General features: G+C 41.3%; 1 protein-coding gene across 3 annotated transcripts; it reads right to left on the bottom strand.

Annotated features, from left to right (window-relative positions):
* Nucleotides 1-7490: 7490 nt before the first annotated feature.
* Nucleotides 7491-21641, bottom strand: TMEM92 (transmembrane protein 92). Of its 3 annotated transcripts, none has more exons than XR_001559811.3 (5): nt 21556-21641; nt 18854-19037; nt 17867-17926; nt 14792-14993; nt 7491-12950 (listed from the first exon to the last, which is right to left on the bottom strand). XR_001559811.3 is itself a non-coding variant. In XM_015887502.3 (5 exons), exons 1-5 carry the CDS (start codon nt 21619-21621, stop codon nt 12813-12815), a joined length of 501 nt encoding a protein of 166 aa, XP_015742988.1. In that variant the 5' UTR covers nt 21622-21635; the 3' UTR covers nt 7491-12812. The 3 variants fall into 3 exon arrangements, 1 of the variants encoding a protein (XP_015742988.1); XR_003084333.2 differs by having other exon boundaries at nt 19003-20678; nt 21556-21625; XM_015887502.3 differs by having other exon boundaries at nt 19003-19037; nt 21556-21635.
* Between the last annotated feature and the right edge of the window lie 2264 nt (nt 21642-23905).

Genomic DNA, 23905 nt, shown 5'->3' with positions numbered 1-23905 from the left:
ACAAGGAGCTGGGGAGCTCCAGATACTCTGCAGAAGCAGAGATGTGTGGATCATGCCACCACCTTAAAAGTGGTAAAAACAGCAACAGCCCAAACATTAGTTCCATAAAACAAGACGAGATACACTAATTCAAGAAAGAATTCTGTAGAGCAAAGAATTCTGGAGTACTTCTACATAGCCACTAACTTCGCCACGTATATCCTCAGTTGCAGTTTCATGCTGCTCCAGAAGAGCTCTGTTGTGCTCAGTCCTCCTGTGGGTCTGGGTAGTGACTCCCCCCACCTAGTCAGTGGGAGAAGGCATAAAAAAGCAGCTAGTCAGTGCCTTGCTTTCCTTGTCCCTTCATGGTGTCAACTTTTTGTAGCAAGGGAAAAAAAATGTTTTAAACCTCCAACTAGACCCTGCAAGGAAGCAGCAAAGCTTTCCTTTGTATGCAACTGGGAAGGGGGAGGACAAGTGATCGGGGCACCTCAGCTTCGAAAAGGAGGGAGAAATTCTGAAGAGTAGGTAGGCAGGACGAGGTGCTTTTTCTTGCTGATGAGAAACTACCCACACAACAGCTCCAGAGGAAACACTACAAAACTGCCTTCATCAAATTTCCCTGGGGCAGGATCTGAACCAATAGCTCAGCTTCCCAAAGTTCATGCTTGAGACGTGGGATGTGGAAATGCCACTAATCTCAGACTGGCGCAGCCTTGGAAGGGATCTTAGTCCTGCTTCCTCTTTTCCAAAGTGAGTCTGTGTAGATTAGATGGTATATAAATGAAGAAAATAAATAAGCCCATAAATAAATGAATGTGGTCAGTCGGATGCTTCTGGAGGTCCATTAGCTATGGCATTGCTTTCAAAACTGCTTTAAACATGGTCATAGGGATAGTGGCAAAAAGGCGGATAGTGTTAATAAAGGAGGAGGAGAATAGAAGGGGGAGGCAGGAAGTGAGCTAGAGAAGACATTGCAGTTGGCATACTTTTACCAGCAACCTCCATTCTTAAAGCCACTTGATTCAAACTGAAGATGCTTGTACCCATGAACATCAGGATCTGTACCACGTTTGTGCTTCTTCAACTTCCACCAAACCATCCAACAAGAACAATGGTCAGTTTGGAATTGCGGTCTAACAACATCTGGAGAATTGAATACTCTTCCCCCGAACTCCTGAATTAGATGCCGTCAGCTCAGTCCTATTCACACTTATTCAGAATTAAGCCAAATTGAATTGAGTGGGTCTTTTGAAGATACGGTTGTATTAGAATTACTGTTGAATAAGTAACTGAGTTGAACAATTACACCAAAATCATTCCTTCTGTCTCTTCTTAACTTTTTTCTACCTCTCGAATAGTTCATTGGATCTTGTGTTCCTTATGTTGCCATTTTGGCCCCCTTTTTAAAAAACTGCACTTTTTTTTTTAGAAATTCTTTGCATTGCAGTGTACCCTCTTTGAGAACTCTGACACCGTTGTATATTTTTCTCTTGATTATATCTATTATGATCCTATAGCTACTAATTGAAACAGCTCCTCCTTTGTTACATTTCTGTTTACATATTAAATTTCAAAAGGAAAAAAAGTGATGTGTTTTTGTGTCTTCTCCTGGCTAGGTTGAATTAGTTTTTGGAAATCATTTCCTATGCTGTGAAATGCTGGCCCTTCCATGTTTTCTTGGCAAGTAGATAGCGTGATGCTGTCTCATATGATCATCCAACTCCAGGTATATGCAGCTATCTGCAGGCCTAAATAATTTTCCATATGCCAAATGGAGAAAGGAAAATGGGCATGTATTATCGTAATTGTATCTTATGCTTGGTAGTATTTGAAAGTCTCCCACAAGTGAACTTCCAACCTACCCCACATCATCATCATTTATTAAATCATACCCTGCATTTCTGCTTTACATAAGCATTTAAGGCAGTGTGCAACAATAAAATATGAAATACAGAAGTATCAAGGAAATTAGCTTAACATTTAATAGCTTGACAAAAGGATGCATTTTGTTCCTAAATCCTGGGAGAGTGTGGGGGCCAAAGAGTCCCTCTGGGGAGAGCATTCCATGTGCCAGTGTTCCCCAACCTTGGTGGCTTCCAGAATTCTGGGGGGTGAAGTCCATACATCTTAAAGCTGCCAAGGTTGAGAAGCACGGCCATAGGCAGTGGGCCATACAGAAGAAGGCCATCTCCTGCCAATGATAATATCGATAAGAAGATAGCCTTCTTCAAAAGGGCCCTTCCTGCCGATCTGAAAGTGAACAGGCTCCTAGTGAGAGAGGTGGTCCCTCAGTCAGGCCCTAAGCCACAAAAGATCAATACTTTAAATTGTACCTGGTGGGCAACTGACAGCCAGTGCAGTCTTCGCGTCATCTCCATACCTTGCATTTGTAAGCCACCTTGATGCTGCATTTTGCACTGTGTGCAATTTTCAGACCTTTCAAAGTCAGACCCACATAGATACATGTAGTAATTACAGTCTGGATAACAATATCCGTGTCTTTTCTGGTGCAGAAAAGCTTGCAGTTTATGCACTCCGCCCATCCTAATTTTGCAGACAAAGTTGGAACTGTGACTGTTGCAGTCAGTTCTTGATCTTCAATTTCGTTTATTTCTGTCGACCTAAAACCACTAGTCATCCATTAGGACATGGGCAAAAACGTCAAGGGAAGTTGGCATGTCTGGATGAACTAGCTATGAACTGGATGAGATTGGAGATTAGGACCATTTTGCCTCTAAGAATGCCATAGATGGGTTACATCCTGTCATCCGGCTGGAACCATGTGTCTTCTTTGGCTCTTACGGCAAATAATACTGCATGTTTTCTTGACTTATCTTTAAGCCACAAGATAAAAGGCAATACCAAAGCATGCATTGTGAGGCACATTTTAACAGATGATAACTATCATACAGTATATCCATCTCCTGTTAGCCTCTCTGTTCTCCTCCTTCTGAACATAGGAAACAACTCTCATATTTTAAATACCAGTTTGTGCTCCCTAAAGGATAAGTGGAAAACCTGAGTTTTCTCTTGTATTTTGTTGATACTTTTCTGCTTGTCTGTTTTTTATAGCTTGTGGAACTGCAACGTCACGTATTCACTGAATTTGCTTCTAAAGACTATTTTATGGCCAAGAAACTGGCTGTATCTCACCCACTTTAGTAAATGTAATTTAACAGAATGGGTGCAGGCTTCTACATACAGTATATTCTCATGCCCGTTCAGGCTGTCTCCTGGCCCATTTTGTTCCTGTTCACTCTCCCAAACAAGGCAGAGTGCCAAACGCATGGGGAGGTATTTTGCATAATGACACACAAACCTCTCTATGAAATGATTGTGCCTTTTTATATTAGAATTTCTAAACTACAACATGCTCCCTTAATAGCTGCATTTCTTGCTGAATTCTTCTATCATATATGCATTGTCTTTGTTTTGTTACTTACAATGGGGGAAAAGACTCGTATCATACGTGATGTTTCTGAATTTTCCAACAATGGAAACAGCTTTTGTTTGCAGTGTACTTTTTAATATCAGGATTTATGAGCTCAGATAATTCTGATTAATGTGTAAAGGAATTGCCTTTGGGATATGGTGGTTTGGACATCACTTGGTAGAAGATTCGTTATTTATTTGCCCAGCTATTTCCCTTTTGGAATCAGTGTTGATGTATATGCAGATAGAATATCTCCATCTTCAGAGATTGCACTTCATTCCTGGTGTTTTTATCTAAATCACTATTTCTCAACCTTGGCAACTTTAAGACACGTGAATTCCAACTCCCAGAATTCCTCAGCCAGACCTACTGGCTGGGGAATTCTGGGAGTTGAAGTTCACACATCTTAAAGTTGCCAAGGTTGAGAAACACTGATCTAAATGAATTTAGGTACAAAATGATTTTTGAAGTGTATGGCAATGAAGATATACTTTACCCTGTTTTTCAGTGATTTCTGCATGAAGGTGACTTGATTACTAGAAACACTATTGGTAAAAGAATTAACAGCACACGCAGAGAGGGCAAAAATCAATGGCATTTTTTTTTAATTCTATCTCACTGGACTAGCAAGGAAAAAAACACTAATGAGATTTCTACAATGGCCTCTCAAGCTCAAATGTTTAAAATGTCAAAAGGGGGCAAAGCTGAAGACACAGCTTTTGGCTCTTCAAATGAGTGAACTTCAGGGCTCCCTTGTGCATGTGCATTTTCTCTTTCTCTCTCTCTCTCTCTCTCTCTCTCTCTCTCTTTGGAAAAAGAAAGGGTACAGCTAGGTTTAGCAACAGAGAACGAAACCTGGGAATATTTTTAAACCATTTTTTCTGGATCAAATACCCCTCTAATGCATCCCAGGATTATATTATTCCCATGGGAATACTGGGCATTGGAAGAAAACGTGCCCTAAAAATAACAGAAATTACATTTAAAACTGTAAGTGAGGGGTTGCCTCTAGGGCAACATGGATGGAAGTAACAACACCTCACCTCCTCTTATCCCTTTCTATCGATGCACCCTTAGTTGACTGCTGCATAGGAAGATGAATTGTTCCTTGCCTCCTAGATTCTTTTTTTGTGGGTGTGCCTTCAAGTCAGTCTTGACTCCTGGCGACTGCCTGGACAAGTCCTGGCAGTTTTCTTGGCAACATGGTTTGCCATTGCCTGCTTCCTAGGGCTGAGAGAGAGTGCCTGGCCCAAGGTCACCTGGCTAGCGTTGTGCCTAAGGCTGGACTAGAACTCACAGTCTCCCGGTTTCTAGCCTGGTGCCTTATTGGCTTTCTTTTTAGATAATGGCACTTTTTATTCCACTATCAGAACTTCAGAATTCCCAAATGTTCTTATGTCTTCCTCTGTGGTACAGGCAGTTGGAATTTCTAATCTGTCTGTCCCACATCCTCTTCTTGAGCTGCTCACTGTCTCCACAGGACCTATTTCTCCTCAGTATGCCTTTCTCCTAAGTCCCTCTTCTCTAAATGGCCTTGGAAGAGATTTGCTGTGCCCATTAGGAGGCACTAAATATTACATTTCCCAGCATGAAGCAAAAGCAGTGGTTCTACCAGCAATGCTTCTTCAGGAGCATAGCCAGTCTGAGCCTGCAGATGATTCTGTTTTGAAACAAGCTCCAGATATTCTGTGGGAAAAGCGTTCTAATGAAATGGGACGCAGAGCTTCAGTTCAGATGGTTAAAATTCAAATTGACCCCACAAAGCCATTGTCCAGGAAAATGCTATATCCCTTAAGCCCAGAAGCTAAGGAAGGAATTAAACCACTAATTGAAGTCCGCTTGGAGCAGGGCATAATTGTACCCCCTAGAAGCCCCTGCAACACCCCAGTCCTCCTCATTCAGAAAGGGAAGAGGCAGAAATAAATAGCACTTTGTTCAGGACCTAAAAACAGTGACAGAATTGGGATCGTGGAGTCCTTGGGGTTCTCTGAGCTTGGTTCGTTTCTTGCAAACGTTTCATTCTTCAGATGTTACCTAGCCGGGTAATGAAACGTTTGCAAGAAAAGAACGAAGCTCAGAGAACCCCAAGGACTCCACAGTTCAACCCTGAGCTACACATATTCACCTCTATTAGAATTGGGATCCCCACTTTTCTTGTGGTTCTAGACCCTAATGCTCTTCTGACCAGCATCCCCCCACATGCTGCTTACTTTTCAGTCATTGATCTTTGCAGTCATTGATCTCTTTCTTTCCAGTTCCTATTCATCCTGATCACTTTTCATTTTCTCCTATAGGGCACACCTTGGTCATCTCTTGTATTTTAGAAAGTAAGTGCAATCTTGCTTTTGTCATGTTGTAGTCCTCATCGATACTGTCCTGTGATTGACCCGCATTTTTTAATTCAAACCTTCCACTCTTACCCCGATTAGATAATTATTTCCCTCTTTTGTCTTAGCAGGTACCCTATACCCACTAGACTTAATCCTCATTAATATGTAACCTCTTGCTGGTGCCCAAACTAAGCAAATGGGGTGGGAGGAGAGGTTGAAGAGCTATAAAACTTGCCCAACCAAAGCAATCCCTTTGTGAGTCATGTCCACTGGTTACCTCCCTCACCACAATCCAGACTCACTGTAGTGCAGTGAGAGGGTGAACCAGTGATGTTGTAAGGATAGGAACCACTTTACTAAATCTTGATTAATTATAAGCATCCTGGTGTCTTTCCTAGTGTTCACGTTTTTGATCTCCAACTCGCAACTGCACTAGCTGGCAACAGATATTTAGTGTTAACAGTATATAATGGCAGGTTTTTATGGAGTTTTGTGCAATGTATTTGTGTGAAGGTATAAATGGATAAGTGTGACAGATGGAATACATGAGGCCCACTCAAAAGAGGCTGTACATATAGAAAGGTTTGTTCTAGTACATTTCAACTTGCAGCAGGTAGAAGAATGCCAGAATGAACAGGGCAAAGATGATTCAAGGAGAAACTGTTCTCAAAATGTGAAATGGTTCTCAAAAGAAAAAATAGTTCCATGTGAACTAGATGGGGGGAAGACATTGTAGTGAAAAACTACCAGGAGGCATGAAAAGAATCCTCAACTGGGACTAGCCAAGCCTTGTCTGAAATTATAAAAACTATAAAAGTTATTAAAAAATCTCCCTATATCCCACCACTTTCCTTCTCCATTTCTGGATTGCTATATAGAGAATAGAGACTATAATTTGCTGTTACCGTAAGTCACAGTGTGCAGATAATGTCATTATATGAGTTAGTGATTAGTTGCCCTGGACTTAGTTGCATCTGGGTGACTCAAATTATTTTATCTGCTTGATTTGCTCTTGGAAAGAAACAATAAAGTTCTTCCTCTGCTTCTTGATTCCTGAATCCTCTAAGCTTTTACAATATCTGGTTTGCAAATTCACCACTTTCAAATTATAGTGTGGAGCGCTAAAATTAATTTACCTCTGGCTTGAGCCAATTTAGCAAAGCACGTGGGGTACCTTGATAGGCAGAATTTAGATCTATTAGTGAATCACTCTGCAATTTGCACTGGATGATTTGCAATGGTCCAGTGGTAAATTATGGGAAGATTTGCAGTACTGTTTCCTCTCATTCCTTAATTAGGCAATTAGCACCTCTGAACTGTAATACTTTGATGCAGGTTTACACATATACATTCTGGCTGTTCCAATATGTGCTCATGGGTTTGAATGGGTGACTCAGTGCATTAGTTATGAATTCCATAACTAATTTGATTCCATAGTTAATGGACCTCAGGATTCTAAGATGAGACAAAGGGCAATTTTCTGAATCTGATGTCTTCCCACATCTAATGGGGGGGGGGGGGAATAACAAGAGAGCAGGGGAGTGTCAGATTTCTCTACTTTTTTAAAATCAGTTTTCACACCCCCGCCCAAACTATTCCCACCACTCAGCTCCACTACTGATAGGCCTCTGCCTGTGCCTAACTTTTCATTAGTGAGTGAAATTGATATGAACTTATTAATCAGAATTCTGTAATGAGGATTTCTAAAACAAGCAGGCTTTATTACGCATAAAAGAGATGAAGACAAAGTAGATCATTGCGATTTCTTTATTTCAGGAAGAGATAGTTAAGCATAAGTCTACAGAGTTTTCTTAGTTTTGTTTATGTATGAGGACTTTAGATTTCTTACGGTATGGTTTCTTTCACCAACACTCAGTTTCTTTATAATATTACTATTATATTTTGTTAGTGAAACAACAAAAACATGTGAAGAAGTATAGGATCATTTCCATGATAATAGCTTCTCAGTGTTGGTAAAAGCCATTTTGTTTACAGAACTATTTTAACTGAGGCACAGGTCACGTTGCACTGAGTTTTAGCCGTGTTCTTATTTATGTATTTATGTATTTATTATTAAAGGGATATGCTGCCAGTCTCCCAGCGACTCTGAGAAGTTTACAAATTCTTACAAACATGGATATAAGAAAACAACACACACACAAAAACAAAAAGGGCAGAGATAACAAACCCAGATGGGAACAAAAAAGAAGAAGAAAAGGGGGCTTTCAGTCACGCTCGCCGAAGGCTTAGATGAAGAGCCAAGTCTTCAGAGCCCTTTGGAACACCACTAAAGTGGGGGCCGTTTGAATCTTGGGGAGGGGGAACCTTATTCCAGCAGGCAGGTGCTGTTTGGAATGGGCTGTTAGCCCTTCAAGGTAGTCCAGACTAGAAGCACAACCAGGAGTACTAGCTCTATCTTTATTGTCAGGTTACATTAACAGAATCTTGCAAGCCTGAAAGTACCCCTCCCGTTCCTTACATTTCCTCTCCCCAAAACTAGGCAGGGTCCCTTCTGAGATGCTTTCTCCATCCCCCCTCCTCCAGATTCAAATTTCGTTTATCCGGCCATTGTCTATGCTACAGCTCTTCCTCCTGTCAGCCCCACCAGGTAGACGAGGCCAAGAAATCAACTCCACAGGAAAGCCAAAACTAATCAGTGGAGATTGGCTATAATAGCAGAATCTTGTAAGTCTGATTGTACTCTACCTCCTCTTCCTTCTTATAGTTCAGTGATTTGGGGAGCCACTTCTGAATATTATCTGTCTGTTGTGGACTTAAAATATGTTTCACCCCCTGTCTTCTTAGTGAAGGATCTTGCATATCTTCGTCAAAGTCTCTACAAATGGTGAAAGGCTGGCTATTTCTTTGTTTTAACTGGGTGACATTGACAGCATTCTGCCAAGTTTCCCCTGCTAGCCCAAGTGACTGGAAGAACTATAAAGCTGCTGCCATTTTTTTTTTCTTCCCACCAGTCCCCAAAGGGCATAGAATTGGCATTTGTTCTTCTGGTATGTGTGGGAGGGGAATCCATCAATCAGGGACTTTGTTTACCACAGTCTGGATAGAACAGCTGGCCATCACTGTGGACAAGTGGAGGAAATAATTGATATCCAGAAAGGGATTTTTTTAAACTGGCTTCATTATCAGCCAGTTTATATGTGGGAAACAAGTAGTTGATGGCTATAATTTGAAAAAGCCCTAAGGTAAGAGAGAAAAGCTTGCTCAGTGGCAGAACACATGTTTTGCAGAAAAAAATATTTCAGCTAGCAAGTTTAAGACTGAAACTTAGGACACTAACACATGAAAATATAGGCTAGTGTGAAAGTTGTTCCAGACACTGTCAGCCACACTGTAGAGTTGAAATGTGTTTCTGGCTAGCTGCAATGGAGCTGAAACTGCCACAAAGTTGTATTCTTGTTATTATGGATAAGATGACGTGGTTTCGTATCTCCCTTGGAGGGAACTTTACCTCACCACTTCTTCTAGTTGCAGGTCCACCAAAGAAAATGATGGTTTTGCAGCTCCCGCCCCCCCCCCCCGCAACCCCTCCAGAATCAAGATGAAACAAGCAGGGATGAAACTGACATGTGACAAGTCAGCTTTTAAAACCCTAGGGTAGTAATCTCCTCCCTCCTTTTCTCTTTTTCCATTCCCAAGACAGGGACATTGGGATTGGGGATCAGGAGGGGGATGTCAGAAAAGGTCAATCTCACGGAAGTGCCACATCTTGCGAAATTTCAGCTATTTCTAATTTTAATTTCAAATATTTAGTTTGGGGTTCTGTGGATGTCATCTTGGGATGCTGTGTACTACCAGCCCAGAAACAGATTAACAGAAATCAAAATCAGGGCCCTATTCTCCATAAAGAAGAATGCATCAGGTTGCAAAATAAAAATTAAGTGAAAGATTAGAAACATGGTTTCTCCCAGGGATATGTTTTCTGACCTTTCACTGCTCTGTCTTCCATTTAATTGGTAATAATATGTAATTTCATAAATGATATAAAACAAGGGGATAGAAAGGAAGCTCATCAGATCTGCAGGTGATACAAAGCTGAGGAGGATTGCTCAAGGATCAGAAGGATCTGGACTGGAACACTGCACCCTATCCCATACAGTTCAGTGGTGAGAAAGTAGGGTCTGGAAAAATAGTTATACAGGTGCAAGATAGGTGGAAACTGATTTGGCAGGAACAATTGTGAGTGGGATGTGGGCATCCTGGTACACTACAGGTTAAGCATGAGCCAACAGAGTGCTGCAACTGCCAAAAGAGATAATAGAATTTTGAGCTGCTTTAATAGACATTTCATCTTGAGATCATAGAAGATGATACGTCCCCTCTATACGGCACTGGCCAGACCACACCTGGAAGACTGCATCCAGTTCTGGTCACCACAATAAAAGAAGGAAACTGAGGAACTGGAAAGAATTCAGATAAAAATAACAAAGATTGTGAGGGGCTTGGAAGCAAATCCTGTGAAGAATGTTAAAAGTACTGGACATGTTTAGCCTAAAGATGAGAAGGCTAAGGAAAGGCATGATACTATTCTTCCAATACTTGATGGGCTGTCACAGGGAAGAGTGGAGTCCTTGGGGATTTCTGAGCTTGGTTGTTTGCTTGCAGACATTTTATTACCTGCACTGATGATGTTACCTCATTGGGTAATGAAATGTCTGCAAGCAAACAACCAAGCTCAGAGACCACCAAGGACTCCATAGTTCAATCCTGAGCTACAGATATTCTCTTCTATTGGAACAGGGAAGAGTGTGGATTACTCTCCATAGCTCCATAGAGTAGTACAAGAACAGCTGGGTGAACACTTTACAGAGGGAGATACAAACTCAGAATAAGAAGGAATTTCCTGAGCTTTTAAGCAATGGAATAGCCTGGAGCTGTGGCCACTCCATCACTGGAGGTTTTCAAGAAAAGATTGAACAGCCATTTGTCTGGATGGTCTGAGGATCCCCATGGTGGACAGGGGGATGGGCTAGAAGATTCCCAAGGTGGCTTCCAACCTGTGGTTCTATGAACCTAGGTTTCTTAGGTCCTTGTCCAACTCCTTAACCACTTTACTAGTTCTCCTACTGGAAACAATTGGGAAGTGGCAGGGATTAAAAATCCATGCTGCTTTCAGGTATTGGTAGCCTCCAGTGAGGGATGTTGGGAGTTATAGTTTAGTAATATCCACAATGGCTCGGTTTGTTCTCCCTGGAGATACAGTGTTAGACTGAGAGGTTTAGATTTCCCTCTGATGTGGTGGCCTTGAGTCTGTCATTCTCTCTCAGCATAATCCACCTTTCAAATATTTTGCTAACATACATTAGAGGTCTACCTAAAGCTCTCTGGAAGGAATGTAAAATATAAATGCAGCACGAATTAATAAACCAGGGGATGTTCCTGTAATTCCACCTTGATTTAATCTTGAAAGCATTCACTACCAGAGATGAAGCTGCTTAACAGTTATGGTCTATGATCTGGAGGCTTCTAGCCAAACTTTAAGCATAGCTAAGCATGGCTGTCTGATCTTATGCAGAGCTCAATAAGTGGCAAGCTATATATTAGCCACAAATGCAAAGGAGTTTTTAGTTAATACAAAGAGATGAACAGTATAAGCAGGGATTAAAAGAGTTTTACATCATTTAATCTAAGAGTGGCATTTTGGCAGTATATAGCAGGTTTTTCTCCTCTGATCTGGAGAGGGCTCAAATACATTAAAGAAAGTACTTATCCACTCAACACATACAAACACAAATAACTATGATATGCAGCATGGTGGCTATTAGGCTAGATAGTACTTTAAAAGAGTATAGCAACATCAAAATCAATGCATCAACTCTTACCAACAGGACTTGATGGAATCAAGATGGATGTTGCCTCCATTTTCAGAGGCAGCATAGCTCTAATTATCAGAAACAAGGGAAAGAAAGGCCACTGTCTGCACATCCCATGTGGTCAATGGAAATCTGCACTTCCAACCCAACGAGAGGACAATCTATCAGGGTTGGTACGCTTCAGGTCCCTTCAGTTAAACAGCGTCATCTTTCAGAAGTGTGCCTTCTCTGCCACCGCACCTGAGGTTCCCCCTGAAATCTGGGTGTCTCCCACCCTGATAGCATTCCAGAGGGTCACAAAGACCTGGCTTCTTCTCCCAGGCCTTGGGCTAGGGTGAATGCAGCCCCTTATGAGTTTTGTTGTTGGTTAGATTTGCCATCTTATTTTTTACCTGCTTTTGTGTTTGTTTTTTGCTGGCTTGTTTTTGAACTGCATTGTACTTTTTTCTTTTTATTATATTGTGAGCCTCCCAGAATTTAGGACTCGGGTGGCACCTAAATCAAATAAATTAAATTAAATCAGCCTCAGAAGTAGATACAGCAACCACCCTTGTGTAATTTAATAACTTTCAGATAAAAAATATGAAAATCTTGCTTTATAATTTCACCTGTGGAAAAGAAGAGCCTCCCAGCATTTCCAAAACTTTTCCTTAATCTCCTTCAAACCCAGGGAAGCATCTATGCCCAAGAGTTCTGGCAGATGTGTGAAGCCACACTCCAAGCTAAACAAAAAGCCTAAAATGACTCCAACTTCCACAGAAATGTTTTTATTAAAGAATTAAGCCAGGAATAATTGGAAACTCTTTGGGCTGCTTATTAAACAGAAGAGTGAGACCTATCTTAGAAGATACTAGACCAAGGTGCAAAACCAACTGTCTTTAAGCAAAGAAATTTCAAAGAAGAGGGAGGGCAGTGTCCAGGAGGGAAATTCAGATTTGCCCGTCAATAACTTGGATGACCAAAGCCTTCCAAGGGATTCCTGTAGTACCCCTTTAGCATAAGAGTAAGTCACAAGAAAACTCAGTTTGGGATATGAACTCATGTAGATTTGGCTGTGTCTAACACATTCTCTGCTCACAGACATGACCTGATATGGGGGAATGGAGGAAGGGCAGGAACGATCACGTCTTGCATGTAAGCATCACAAAAACATTATTGAGAAGATACTTGAACTGTCACCTGATCCATCAAAACTGTTAAACTTCTGAGCATTCCAGGATAACAACAGCAGAAACTTCAGGCTGTTGAGTTACTCTTAGGCACTAATCCAGAAGGTATGGAGACATCTGGAGGGGAGAAGCTATCCATGGCAATATTGTCATAGGCAGGTGGGTCATCCATAGGAGGTGGGTAGCAATATGGTTTCCATGCAATCTAGAGAAAATGGTATAAAATGAATTGCCTTTTTTTCCTGGAACAGTCTTCAGCATACATATCTGATACACCATACCTGGGAAAGACATATTCTAAAGGAGGGATAGATAATCAACCAGATGTTGTCACCTGATGGTTTTGTGTTCCTCTTGGAATCCTTTTCTCATTTGCTGTTGAATTTCAGTGGTGCTGTGTCTAAATAATGCTTCTCTTCAGTCCCCTTGTAATTTCTTCTGCTTCTTATTTACTGCCTGGGCATGTCATAGCTACTATTATAGCTGTGGGAAATGCTATCTTATTGGAAATATTCTGAACCCATTAACTTTTGCAACACAATTTCACTCATTGATGGAATGCTACTAGTCAGAAGAACAAGATCAGACACAGCCTTGTTGGAATCATGCTAGTGAACAAAGCTGATATTCTAACGCCTTTGTTTACTAATCTGCTTGCAATATATTGTCCTCCACCTTTTAGCCAAACATTTTGCAGAATAGCTATCACCTGAATAAACCATCAGAGCTCTCATGCTATGTCCAAATCTGCTTTGCAATTCCTCAAAGGGTTTCTTCCTCTATAAAAGCTTGCTCTTGGTTTTCCTTAATGTGCCAAAGAAATTCCTTCTGAATTTCTCTTGGTGGTGTTTTGAACTGGCCTTATTGTTGCAGAGTGTTCTGCCTTCTGTAACACAACCTTCCATCATTTTTAAGCTTCTCTGCCTGTCCACACTTCCCAGTCTTAAACAACTGTTAGAATGAGTTCCTCATGTTATCCTTTAGGATTTAATAGAAGCATGAGGCTCCATTGAATCTGCAGCCCTTGGAGAGAAGATCATGCGATGCAAAATGGGCCATTTACATGCAGAATGTTTGGTAGTCTTTTAATTCAGCAAGTACAAGAACACATCAGTCCAATCAGGAAAATTTATTACAAATCATCTTATCCTTTAAAAAGCATTTCAAAAGTAATTTCTCTCTCTCTCTCTTTTTTCTGCAAAGCATTAGATCCCTCTGACTTAGAATGAGAAACCTTTTAGAGATGGGCAAATGGAAAGATGTAAGGCAGTGTTGTCCAAAACTTGGCCACTTTAAGATGAGTGGACATGCTGGCTGGGGAATTCTGGGAGATGAAGTCCACTCAAAGTGGCCAAGTTTGGACAACACTGATGTAAGGGGAATGGGTGTGGCTGTGTGCCTGAAAGAGTCAGAGAAAAATCAGCAGCAGCAGTTTGGAACAATTTCTCCTCTTTGGAAAAGCTGTGCACAACAAAGTTTATATTAAGGGTGTTTGCACTAGAAAAAGAGCACATATTAGGAGTATGTATATGTTAAAAATAAGTTATAGAAATTTACTTTAAAAATACATCAGGGAAATGTATTTTACAAAAAAGCATATACCACAGAAATTTTAAAAATAAGACTTTCTGGGAATTTATATTGAAGAAATCCACCAGGGAACTGTTTAGGCTAATGAGATTTATATGTTATATTAACTCACGTTGCACACAACAAATAGATGCAGATGTTTGTTACTGAGTTTTTAAACAGATCTTGTACAAAAGGAGCATGATGGATAAGAACAGTGCCTCACTAACTGGAATCTTATCCTTGGATGCATTTAAATTGATCTCCACTTTCCTAGCAGAAGGGGCCATGTTCAGGTTGTCACCTCCCCAATTCAACTACTTAAGAAAGAGGTTATGGAAAAGGTGATTTAGTGCCTGAGATGTTAGAGACCAGTTGCCAGGGAGAAACAGAGGCAATGCTGGGATAGACGAGCCGTGGTCTTCTCAGTCAGGAAAAAGATCTTTGGAGAGCCCGAAGCATGGTGGCTGTTCTTACCTCACTATAAGGAGGGGGCGCCCTGAATTCGTGATCCGATGGAGCTGAGATCACTGCAGATACGAAGAACGGAGGTGGGCTGGACTGAGTCCCAGCTGACTCCTCTGAACGGCTGGTTGCCTGCTTCTCCTTGCAGTAGCAGACGCACAGCTTGATCAAACAGCTGAGAATGATAGCCAGCGGAACAACACAGATCACAGGTCTGGGGAGGCAAAGAAAACCGATGCAAGCTCTCCAATGGAGGTGGGGGTGGGGTGGGGTGGGGGGGCTCTGGAATCTTAAGAGCATGTTGTGGGCACCCCCAGAAAAAGACTGCTATGGGGGAATAGCACACCTGCCCATTCCCAAAATGGCTGTCACAGCACATCACAAAACACCCCATGACCACAAAGGAAATGCATAAGGTGGCTCCCCACGATTTTCTCCAGCCTTTTATGATACCCTCTGCCACCCCGTGTATGTTTTCTTCTCACTCAACAAACAAGCACAGCGTCAACAAAACAATGGTCTGCCGCCACCCGCCACCCTTCTTTCCTAAGAAGGCCCAAAGGGTGCAAAGAAGTTGTTGTATCTAAAATTGATGTTGCAGGGTGGAGGGCTGCACTATGATCACCTTCCCCTTTGAATGAAGCTTATAGAGACTGTTTCTTTGTTGTTATGCCTGCTGAGGCATCTGCAAGATGTGTTAGTGCGTGTGTGTATGTGTGTGTGTGTCAAAATAGTCAAGATGGCATCCCTGACTGCATGACTGAAATACCACCCATTCATACATGGCTCGCCTGAACTTCCTCATGAGGCGTGTCAGCCCCCACCAAATTAGCATGTTGTAATTGCTCACAACAGAGTTATTCAGAAGAGCATTTGAGTTGTAATTACTGCGATCTAGTTATTTTGAATTATGCTTGTCGTTGCTTTTTATGTCATTGGTTATATGTTTCAAATGTTATTTTCATGTTATTGCTACTATATTGCAGATGTTTTAATGTACTGGGTGACCCTGTAAGCCAGGAAAAGTCATTTCATTTCAATGGGCAACAAATAAAATAATAAAATAAAATAAATTCCTACAAATACCAGTCACCCAGCAGGCTCAAAGGGAGGTATCTGTAGGCATTCTGGTTCTTACAGGTGCTATTTTGAGGACCCCAGCTTCAGCTCCTGGATCTCCAAAAACCCCTCTCATGTCCTTTTGGGTCATTTATTTTAAATGCACAGGTCACAAAGAGACCAAACGTGCTGTAGAGAAGTAGTTTTTTGCCCTAATTGCAGCTTTCAACATTTGCTTCCCACAATTAGTTCCTAGCTCTTGGCCACATCTTTGCCCCAAATCTCACCCATCCTCAGTTTCATGAAAATTGTATTTATTTATTTATTTATTTATTTATTTATTTATTGGACTTATGTGGCCACCTATCTCATGTGATGATTCTAAGTGGCTCACAACAATCCATAAAAATGTGCTGTACCTAGCTAAAAACAAAAGTACCCTTCCCCCCACCAGGCACCAGCCAAACAGCTTCCCGGTTCAACCTCCATCTTAACTCAATACTTGGGGGAAGAGTCAGCTCTTCACAGCCCTCCGGAAGGCTAAAAGGGTAGGGATCCCTCAAATCTCAGATGGGAGGCTGTTCCAAAGGGCTGGGGTGGCCACTGAGAAGGCACATCTCCAAGGTCCCATCAGGTGGCAACATTTCTTCATAAAAAATGGGGATATGGACCGTCTTTCAGGGGATGGCTTGACATTCTAGGAATTTGGCAGGAGGGTTGGGGGTTGGTATTAATGCAATCCCACGGTCCCTGGGAGGGCTCCCATTGGAGAATGAGTCAGCTCCCACTCTGGAGAAGAAGCCATGTCTTCAACACCTGTGATTCTTGGTGACATTGGAAGGTGACATGCTGGGATTGACCAGCAGGGGCAGCATCTAGTAGGCTTTGGCTGATCTTGAAAAATCTAGCAGAGTCAAATGAGGAGGATAATGACAATGACAATGAATGCCACTTCAGTGCACACTTGGATGGGTGACCACTAAGAAATACAGGACTGCTAGGCAGTAGAAAAAATATTTCAGAAGAAGGCAATGGCAACTACTTCTGTACTGTTGCTATGACAACTATATAAAGCCATCCATGTAGTCATCAAGACTCAAATGCAGTTAGAGGGAGTATTTATCAGGGCGGCTAGGAAAGTTGTTGGAGTCAACATATCTAAAGTCCAAAGCTATTCTGATTCTCTGATATACCTCCCAACTGGTTTTTAATTTAGGGAAAGACTAAAATGACAGGGGTGGAAAAAGAGCATATATCACTTCCCTCACTACCAGCCTGCCTTTGTAAAATCCACGGCAAGAATAAAAAAATTAAAGTTCATTTTTGGAACAGTGTATCTGAAGTTCTGACAGTGGATTTGCAATAGAGTTGACTTAAAGGACTCTCTCACAAGAAATGCATCATTGGCTCCCCTTGGGTTGTTTTTAAAATAAATGTTAAATTATGGAACCATTTTTATTGAATATGCTACTTTTGAGTTAAGTTTGGGATCTGATGTTTTAAAAATAGGGCTATTCTTAAAGCAGATCTCAGTTTATGGACTTGTTATACCAATATAAAAGCTGAGGTGTTATACTGTGAGCCTCTTTGAAATGTTGGCAGTCTTATAAAGAATATTCCAGTTAAGCAAGCAAGCAAATAAATAAATATTGAAGGAAGAAGTACTTCTAATTGATGAGCTTCTAATTTCACCATCTTTGCATAGGACAACTAGACCTGGATTGCAACCACCTATACAACTAGATGTTAGTGAATATGTAGAGTTTTTAGGATTTCTTTGCTGCCCTCTAGTGATTGTCCAGATTTATTCAGCCCAGGTTAGTAGCTTTACAGTTGCCCCAGTGCCGAAAAACAGGATGCACGTCCAGTGCAGTGAATCAATCAAATCAACTGTACATTGTGAATTATCAGGCACAACAGGACAGCATCTGAGTCAAAAGTTTATCCTGTCAAATTCACACACACACTCCTACACAAGAGATGCTCACAGAAAATATTAGTTAGACATTCTACTTGCCCATTACGTACATAATCCAATTAGGCAGAGGCGGTCGACAGGTGCAGATATGATTGATATCAGTAACACACCTTAGAAAAGAAGAGATACGAAGGTTTAAAACAAGTTTCTTCCACCCACTGCTTGACTTCATCATTGGTGCAGAGCAGCCTTTACTAATCTGATTCCCAGTGTCTAGACCAGTGTTTCTTAAACTTGGCCACTTTAAAATGTGTGGACTTCAACTCCCAGAATTCCCCAGCTAGCCATGCTGTCTGGGGAATTCTGGGAGTTGAAGTCCACACATCTTAAAGTTGCTGAAGATGAGAAACACTAGTCTAGATAAAGTGGAATTCAATTCCCATAATCCTCAACCAACACAGTCAATGGATCTTCAGAGACTCTGACATTGGAGTTCTGAAAGTCCATGTAGGATTGCCCTAGAAACCAATTATCGGTGGCATTATTAAAAAAAAAAAAAACAGATAAAACCAACCAAGGACAGAGATTTCCTGCATTAAGGGTAAATGTTTCTGGTTGGATGAACCAGAAGTTTAACTATTAAGCCACCATCATAATGCCTGGTCTGCGGTTTCCCCCTTGCTGACCTTTTGGAAATTGGGAAAATACTTGAGAAGTAATTTTAGTTTGCTCATTTTAATATGGCTTTTAAAAAAGAAACTATTATAATATTTTGATTGCTGTTTTGTTCTTATGTCCTTCTGCTATTTTCAAGTTTTGTATTTATGGATACTAGTTTGGTCTAGTGGTTAAGCCACTGGACTGGGAAAACCTGAGTTCTGGTCACCCCACATACATACAATGCTGAAAAGGGCCACTGATACAGTGAGGAAGAAAATATGGAAAATGCATTGAAGGAACTGAAATGTGATGTAACCTGTATATCTTCTATTTTGGAAATCAATTCTGAATTAAACTGGAACTCAAGAGGCAGAAAACGGAGCAGATCAAACCAGAGAACAATAAAGGAATAGAATAAGATGGGGCAATCCTCTTACCCTTACAGTCCCACCATATCTGTTTTGTTTAGGTATCATCTTGCATTGAACTATTTTCTTTCCTCAGCCTCAGATGGCTGCTCGTCCATCCACCACCTGGATCTGATCTGAACTAGAGAAAAGCCAAAGCAGGTGGAGCAACAACTTACATGAAGTCCCAGCACTCATCCCTAAATGATGAAACCTAGAAAGAAGTGAGATGCAATCTGAATGACTGGAAATGAGCATTGGTGTTGAAATTAGTTCTCCCAGTTCCCCACCAGTTTCTCCTCCTGCAAAAAAAGGCTTCTGTTTTTCTGTCTCATTTGTAGGGTGCTTCCTTTATTCTTAAGCTGCTGTTGCTGTTTCTAGTATTCACTCTCTGACACTCAGAGCTTCCCTGGATGCTCCTTCCTCCTGATGTCTTCTTCTGGGACTGAACTGAATACAGTAAGCCAGGGAGGCTGCAGACCTCTGGAGGGATGGCTAGATAACGAAAGATGAAATACTCACCTTGACCCACCTTGTAATTAAGATAATGCAGAAACTGCACCATGAGATTTTTACTGAAAGTATATATTTTTTCTCTTTGGAAAAGGAATCCAAGAACAATGTTCTGCCATCATAGTGAATGTTTTTCAGCTCAGCTCTAGACAATAGACTTTCCCCTGCTTGATAAATGCACATTATAGATTGGAAATGGTAAGTGAGAAGAGTTGAATTTGGTTGGAAATGTTCCATCATATTAATTATATACCAATGTAAAGACAACATGTGGCTCACAATTCAGGCCTGGTGTGTGTGCGCGTGCGTGCAAAAGAATCACACTAGCAGTCTAATGGATTAAATGGAAGATCAGTGGCCAACAAATTATATTGGGGCTTAATAGTCAAATATTGTTTCTACTAGCCAGTAAGAATAAAATAAAAGTGTCTCAGATACATGTAATGTGCTTTCCCCTTTCCAACCAGAAGGTGGCAGCCTGTCCTTTCTAAAGAATTTTATAAGTAAAGAACATTAAGGTCAGAAGCCTTTTGACACCATTTTTAGTCATCCAGAGATTTCCCAATAAGATTCTTGATCAGACTACTGATCTTTGGCCTACCTGCTGATATAAGGCAGAGATAGATGGCAGGCATGCAATTCATATTTCCAGTGCCCGACAGCTGACACATAATGTCTCTCTTATAGCTTTCTATTAGCAATATGCTGTAGTACTTTTCGAAGTCTGTCAAAAATCAAGGCTATCACTAGTGGCAACAAATCTGAAGCACCCCCACCATTCAAAAATCCAAAAATGCAAAACAAGAAAAAAAAAACCAAGAAAAAATATCACCCCCACAAAATTCACATGGATGTTTTGTGGAAAAGGTAGAAAACAATGTTTACAAATATTAACTCCAGCAATAAGGCTTAGAATCATAAAATTGGGGAATTGGAGTCCAACTCTCAGTAATATGAAGGAAAACTAATCAAACCATCCATGAGAAGTGGCTGTCCAGCCTCTTCTTTAAAATCTCCAGAAATGGAGAACCCACAATTTCCAGAGGTAGACTGTTCCACCACTAGACAGATCTTACCGTCTGGAAATTCATCTCATATTTAAACAAAATCTAGATACATGAAACTTATACCCTTTATTTCTGGCCCTAGTTTCTGTGGCCATGGCAAATAGTTCTTGACCACTTCCCTGTAGCTTCCATTTTTTTACCTGACCACGGCTATCATGTCTCCCCTTAGTCTTTTCTCCAGACTGAATATCCCAAGTTCCTTCAGCCTATCCTCGTGGGGCATGTCCTCATGTCTTTGTATTATCTTGGTTGTCCTTGGTCCTATGAACTCAGATCTCATAAAGAAAAACAGGAGATTGAATACCTTGGACACCAGTTTTCTTCAACATCAGAAGGAAAGAGAAGGAAACTTTAGATCCAATGCTCTCCCAGCCCCCAGATACACCCAAAGGACTTTATGCCAGCTCCTGACCTGGCATAAAGATTTCTCTCCCCTAATGAGAAAGCACAGATAGGACCTCATCCTTCTCTTCTTCCCTGTCAGGTTTATACCAACAGGATTCTGAATTTCTTGGAAGTGTCAGCATCAGAGTTCTTTCCAGTCTCTTTTACACTGATTGTAAGAATGGGGGAAAAAATTACCCCCCACTCTTGGAATAATGCTATCTATAACTGTGCCCAGATGAGGCCTTCTTAAGGGATGCTGTCAGTCTTAAGAAGGCCCCGTGGATAACAGTTTTAAAAAAATCTAAGTTGGGTGCTAAAAGCGGCTTGGCCTGACTTACGGCACCTCTAAAACAATTGACCTTTTCCCCAGTCAGTGCCGTTCAAGGGAGGGAATAGCTTTGCAGCCCTCGATGGTCTTTTACAAGCTATCTGAAATAGCAGCCACCACCATATCTTGTAGCAACAACTTCCACAACTCTTTGCATGCTGTGTGAAGATGCATTTCCTTTCATCTACCCTGAACCTCCTGCCAATTTCTTCCACTTGGTGATCCCAATCGCCACAACAGGAGGCTTTCACAATGCAGTGGCTCGACACACAAACTTTCAGAAAACCTGTCTGTGTCTTCATTGATTTTTGACAGTAAATCCAGTTGCTTTAACTTTTCTTTGCAAAGAAGGCTAGCCACCAATGACTTGGAATATTCTTCTGACAGACTTCTCCCAAAGTATACATTATCCAGCCCCCAGGGTTCTGTTTTCTTACCTTGTGGCAAAGTACGAAGAGGCAAATCAGAATTATTTCTCCTTGGAACTGCAGTTGTGTCACCATCCTTCTGTACTGCAATGGGGTTAATGCCCTGCAGTAGAGAAGACCTGGCACCACGGGAGAAATCTTATCTCCTTCACCGCCCTATGGACTTTGGCTGACTAGAGAGCAGAGGATGAGGAATTCCCACCAACACCTGCTTTTCCAGGGGCCTCACCAATTGGAAAAAGCTGCTATGATGCCAGGTGCAAAATAACTGAAACAAATATGGAGCTCTTCCCCCTTAAATGCTTGTCTAATAGGAAGAATTTCAAACTTATTGCAGAAATAATATCTATGGAAAGCTCTCTTGCATGGAGCTGTCAAAGATCCAGGCACCCCTATTCTTTCTTATACTTAGCCATGCCCTATGTTGGACATGTGACAAAGTACCTATATAGAAAGGAAACAATCTTCTTTTAACAATGATTAGTTAATTAAGCAGTGACTGTAAAAACAACAACAAAAAACACTTCATTGTAAGAATATAACATTAGCTACTCCATTTCATATTCTCCTTATCTCTCCTTCAGAGCAGAAAAGTTTATATTTTTATTAGAGCCGTCATCCTTAAACAAAATATCCGTGGAGGTGACTCAATATTTTTGGGGAGGGTTCCCCTGTCTTTTATCTTCTTAATACCCAAAGCTTAAGGCAATTTTTATCCCAATACCGGGTGAGCGAGGGCTGGTTTGCATAAAAATCAACACCTTAATAACTGCTGAGCAAACTGAACCGTTCCTAGTTTATGGCCTGAATCTCCTTCCAGGCCTGTGCTACAGATATTAATCAAAATATGTGGAGAGTGTTCGTACAGCCAGTGCTTTTTGTATCTTGGGGGAAAATGGAATGTGAATAGAAGCTAACTCTTGGGCCGTTAGACTTTTCAAAGGTTTCAGTGAGTCCCCAGCAACTCAGCTATTAGTGCTCACAGTGAAGTGGGGGGGGGGCGTGGTATGTGGAAAATGATTATTTTATTGTAGCAAGAATGAACAACAGTGCATTTATTATTTATCAGCCTAACCAAAGAAGAAAAAGAAGAATTCTGGGCAATGCTTTTTAGACAAGATTTCTACTCTGAAGCTTATTGTGTAACATAGTTACTCAAATTTGCTTTTATGAAGCCAATAAATGAAAGGCATCATCAGAAACTTTTAGACCTCATATCTTAAGACACTGGGTGTCACCATCAGCTAGGGTGTGCCCCATTCATAAAAGAGGCTATATAATTTCCAGGGCTGAGAAAGAGACTCTAACTGTCAGGTGCCTTAAACACTGATCTGGATCTTCTATGTAGGCAGGCCTTTTGCTGACACACGGAGAGACCAATCCAGATAAACTGGGTTCTTGAGGCAGCGTGAGGATTTAACTTTAATAAGCTGCCTTGGGCATCAGACGTTGATTAGGGTTAGATACAAGCCTGACAGACAAAGTCATGTTAAAACTCCTTAGAAATCCTTGGGGTGCTAGGTGCTAGGTGGTTGGACCAGGGTTTCTCAACCTTATCAACTTTAGGTTGGATAGACCTCAACTTCCAGAATTCCCCGGCCAGCCATGGGGAGTTGAAGTCCACACAACTTAAAGTTGCTGAGGATGAGAAACCCTGCTCTATCCATTTTACAAGATGGTCATGTGGGTTTTCTAGTTTCTAATTGTTTAAAAGAGGGGTATACAACTTCTGTCAGCATGGGAACCACATTGGGCTTGGTCTGGGATGCCAAGGGTCATGCTCTAAAAAAGCCCACATGTTGTGGTACTGTAGTTAAGATGTTGGACTATGATAAGGGAGATCTAGGGTCAAGCCCACCCTCCAAGGACATCTGTGTGTGTGTGTGTGTGTGTGTGTGTGTGTGAAAAAGTAATCCATGTGAAAAAGGGGTGGGACTTCAATTGTGAAGTCATGGTGTCCATCTTCACTTTTTTTGACACACACATACATACACACCCCAGACACCACTGCCAATCTCAGCCTTGCAAACTCACTGGATGATTTTAGGTCTAAATAATCTCATAGGATGTTCTTGTTCTTGTGGGGATTCAATTAAAGGAGATCTCCATGTGAGCCACCTTGAGTTCTGGAGAAAAGGCAGAATGTAGATCTAAAAAAGTGAGTAGAGTCAGAGTCATATTGGAGGGGGCTTGGCATTTTAAGGCCTGTGGAAATTGTTAATCCCCCCCACTCCAAAAGGCCATTCATTCTGGGGGTACTGAAGGCTGCAGAAGCAGGGTTACCAGACATCCCGCAAAAAAAGGACATGTCCTCCTTTGTGTCCTCATGTCCTCCATCTCATAGGCGTAGCATTAAAAT

The sequence above is a fragment of the Python bivittatus genome, unplaced genomic scaffold, assembly GCF_059951505.1.
Source record: "Python bivittatus isolate LINGU-HERP-01145 unplaced genomic scaffold, Pbiv_v1 ctg000410_np1212, whole genome shotgun sequence".
In the NCBI taxonomy this organism is placed as follows: Eukaryota; Metazoa; Chordata; class Lepidosauria; order Squamata; family Pythonidae; genus Python; species Python bivittatus.
This window is presented reverse-complemented; position numbering and strand designations above follow the sequence as displayed.